The sequence below is a fragment of the Humulus lupulus genome, chromosome X (genome assembly GCF_963169125.1).
Source record: "Humulus lupulus chromosome X, drHumLupu1.1, whole genome shotgun sequence".
Lineage (NCBI taxonomy): Eukaryota > Viridiplantae > Streptophyta > Magnoliopsida > Rosales > Cannabaceae > Humulus > Humulus lupulus.
Genome location: NC_084802.1, coordinates 26,262,736 through 26,265,725, shown reverse-complemented (window position 1 = coordinate 26,265,725; position 2,990 = coordinate 26,262,736). Strand labels below are relative to the sequence as shown.

General features: G+C 38.7%; 1 protein-coding gene across 1 annotated transcript; it reads right to left on the bottom strand.

Moving 5' to 3' along the window:
* Nucleotides 1–201: 201 nt before the first annotated feature.
* LOC133805646 (uncharacterized) lies at nucleotides 202–1,830 on the bottom strand. Its single transcript, XM_062243817.1, has one exon. The coding sequence runs from the start codon at nucleotides 1,828–1,830 to the stop codon at nucleotides 202–204; it is 1,629 nt and encodes a 542-aa protein (XP_062099801.1).
* Between the last annotated feature and the right edge of the window lie 1,160 nt (nucleotides 1,831–2,990).

Here is a 2,990-nt window from a genome sequence, read left to right as displayed (position 1 = left end):
TCCATAGCATGACTCCCCCTGCGAAAAGCAATTCAAATGTAACTCAAAAACAGTATAAACTGATCAAAATAAACCATAATTACTCCCCCTTGTTGTCTAGCAAGAAGCCAAAGGAGTAACCCAAAAACAAAAAGACACTAAGAAAGCGTTCTTTTACAATTTATTAAAACAAAGAAAAAAGAAAAATAAAACTAAATGGACTCAGTGGGAAGGACCGGCTGCAAAGTGAGACACCATGGTTGAGAGAGAACTCTTGAGGCTGATCACTTCTGTTTGAACAGATTCCAGGGTGGCCTTGACACCAGCGAGTTCAGCAGCAACAGAATCAGCATCGCCAGTCTTGAGAGCAATCCCTTTAGTTGCTTTAACAGATGATGGTTCCTTTTTGAGTTTGTAGTCTGCTCCGGCACTAGGAGGAGTCAAGATCTCATATTCCAAGCGAAGAGGCTTTTGAGAATCAAGCAACTTGTAAATCAAATGGGGAAACACCAAATATTGACCTTTCTTTTTGGCATTCCCTAAGGCAGTGATCTGGTAAAAAATGAGAGAGGCAAGATCAACACCGAGACCAGTTCCAACTTTGTACAGAAAGAAGGCCGTGTCAAAGGTAATGGTGGAGGTATGAGTGGTGGGAATCCAGTTGGAGGTGGCAAATTTGTGAAGCACAGCATAGTAATGAGTAAGATATGTTACTTTGAGGACTGAGTGAGGTTCCCACACCATATTTTTTCCTACCAACTCCGAAAGCACCTTATCTTTGTTAAACTCCACAGCAACATTATCAACAGAAAGAGGCAAATTAAGAACCTTGGTAATTTCAGCAGCATTGAACAAATACCAATTCCCTCGGACATAAACTTGACCAAACATAAAAGACTTCCTATCAAACAGATCATCATTGATATTGGCATAGAATTCTTGTACAACTCTAGGAACAAAACCATCCAGCCCGGTTAAAGAACCTAACCACCCTCGATCCTCAATATTTTTTATGACCCCAAAGACCCTATGAGCCGAGACTGAAATTTTTTTCTCACAGATAAAATCACGATGCACATAATGCTTCATATTTTTCTCATTGTCATTGAAACAAAAATTCAGAGAGTGGGCCTTAAAGGAAGAACCTGGAGATACTTTGGGACCCAAAGGGGACTTTGTGCGAATCTCAGGAATTTTCATTGGTTTCTTGCCCTTTGGTGAAACAGGGGGGTCCTCTGATGGGTCAGATTCATCTTCTGAGTCAACATTGTCCTCAAGAGAGGGGTCATCTTCAAGGGGATCTTCGTCAGAGGGCACACAATCTGAAGAAGGGTCAGTTTCAGAAGAAGAACAAGGTGGAGGAATTTTCTTTACCTTTGACCTAAACTTGGAACGAGGAGTGGTACCAACAGGAGATGAAACCTTCGGCGTAGAATCAGAAGGATCAGTCCCTTTGGAACGAGGAGATTTTCGAGAAGAAGAGACCTGGAACCAACCCTTGCTTTTCTTCTTGGGTGCAAGCACGTCAGGTGACTCTGAGGAATCAGAATGGGCTTTGGCAGAATCACGACCATGATCAGAGACATCCTCTGATGGAGAAGCTCGGCCTCTTTTGGAAGACCCTGGTACAGAGGCGAGCGGAGCCGCCGAAGAAGGAGGTTCAGTCGGAGCTTTGGGGGCTTCAAGGTCCGGAATGACCACGGCTTTGCTCGTGGTGATGGAATCATCAATGTGGATGGGAAGAGACAAGGTACTCTTCCGAGCTTTCTTCTTGGTGAGGGATGGAGATGCACTCATCGAACCAGCCACTGACTTGACAGACCGAGACCCACTGCCTCTGGTTCTCACCATTGTTGCACGAGAATGAGAGAAAAACTGTCAAGAAAAATAAAGGACCAAAAAGGAGAAGAAAGGAGACGGATGTGAATTGGGCCCAAGGAAATCCGAATATAAAGACAGAAAAAGGTAGGGATTTGATCTTTAAATCCTTTATTTGACAATTAAAAAGGATAAACACTTTAGGAAAGTACACACCAAATATCTCAAAAAATAACTGCCAACAATAGTGCACGACACAAATTGGGAAACAAGCCAAAAATGGAAACTTTTGATCTTTGAAAAAATGAGATAAGGACAAAAACAATCAAGATACAACTTACCCCTTTTGACACACGCAGATTTGATTGCCCTCAAAAAGAAATATATATTATTATTATTATATATTTTTTTTTTATTATTATTATTTTAAGAAGTAAAACCGAATGTACCCAAAAAAAAAAAAATATCCCATTTTGATTAGTGCCCAATGTCTTCGTGCACTTGCATGTGGAAAAAGAAACAATCATTAGATCAAAACACATCTTTACTATGAGGTTTAGAAAATATATTTAATATAAATCATGCTTTTATTTTTCAAAATAAAATATCACAAAACATTTATTCCAATCACAAAAAATATTTCACTCAAATCAATCAGTGTGTATGAGACTTACAAATGTTTCCCAACAGAATATCTCAAGCATTTGTGTGTGATTGTGAAAGCAGAGATCATTGCCCTGTATGGCAATTTTTAGCCTTTTTCAGGGACATTGCCCTATGTGGCAATTGTTAGCCTTTTTCTCAATGAGTAACCAAATTAGACGCTTTCACACTACACTGAAGGCTTGTTTTTAACAGTGGTAGAGTATCTTCTACATAATTGTTAGTTACATAGTTCCAACTTACTCAAGGTTAAGTAATTTACACAACAGTGTAGGTAGCTCTATTCTAAGATGGAGCTTGAAATACTTTTCGAGAAACAAAAACTCACACACAAAAACACAGATTGAATTGAAGAAATATTAATTGGAGGGACTATTTGTTTTTTTTTTTTGAATTTTTATTTTGAAGAAAAAATAGCATGAATTATATTAACTATAATTTCTAACCTGAAGTAAAAATATATTTTGACATAATGATTGAAACTTTTTCTGAGAGCAAGGACAAAGAGACATCACACAACTTTTTCAGAC

What these genes read in the sequence shown, in the direction of transcription:
- LOC133805646 (XM_062243817.1), bottom strand. Translation starts at nt 1,830, where the DNA reads ATGGTGAGAACCAGAGGCAGTGGGTCTCGGTCTGTCAAGTCAGTGGCT.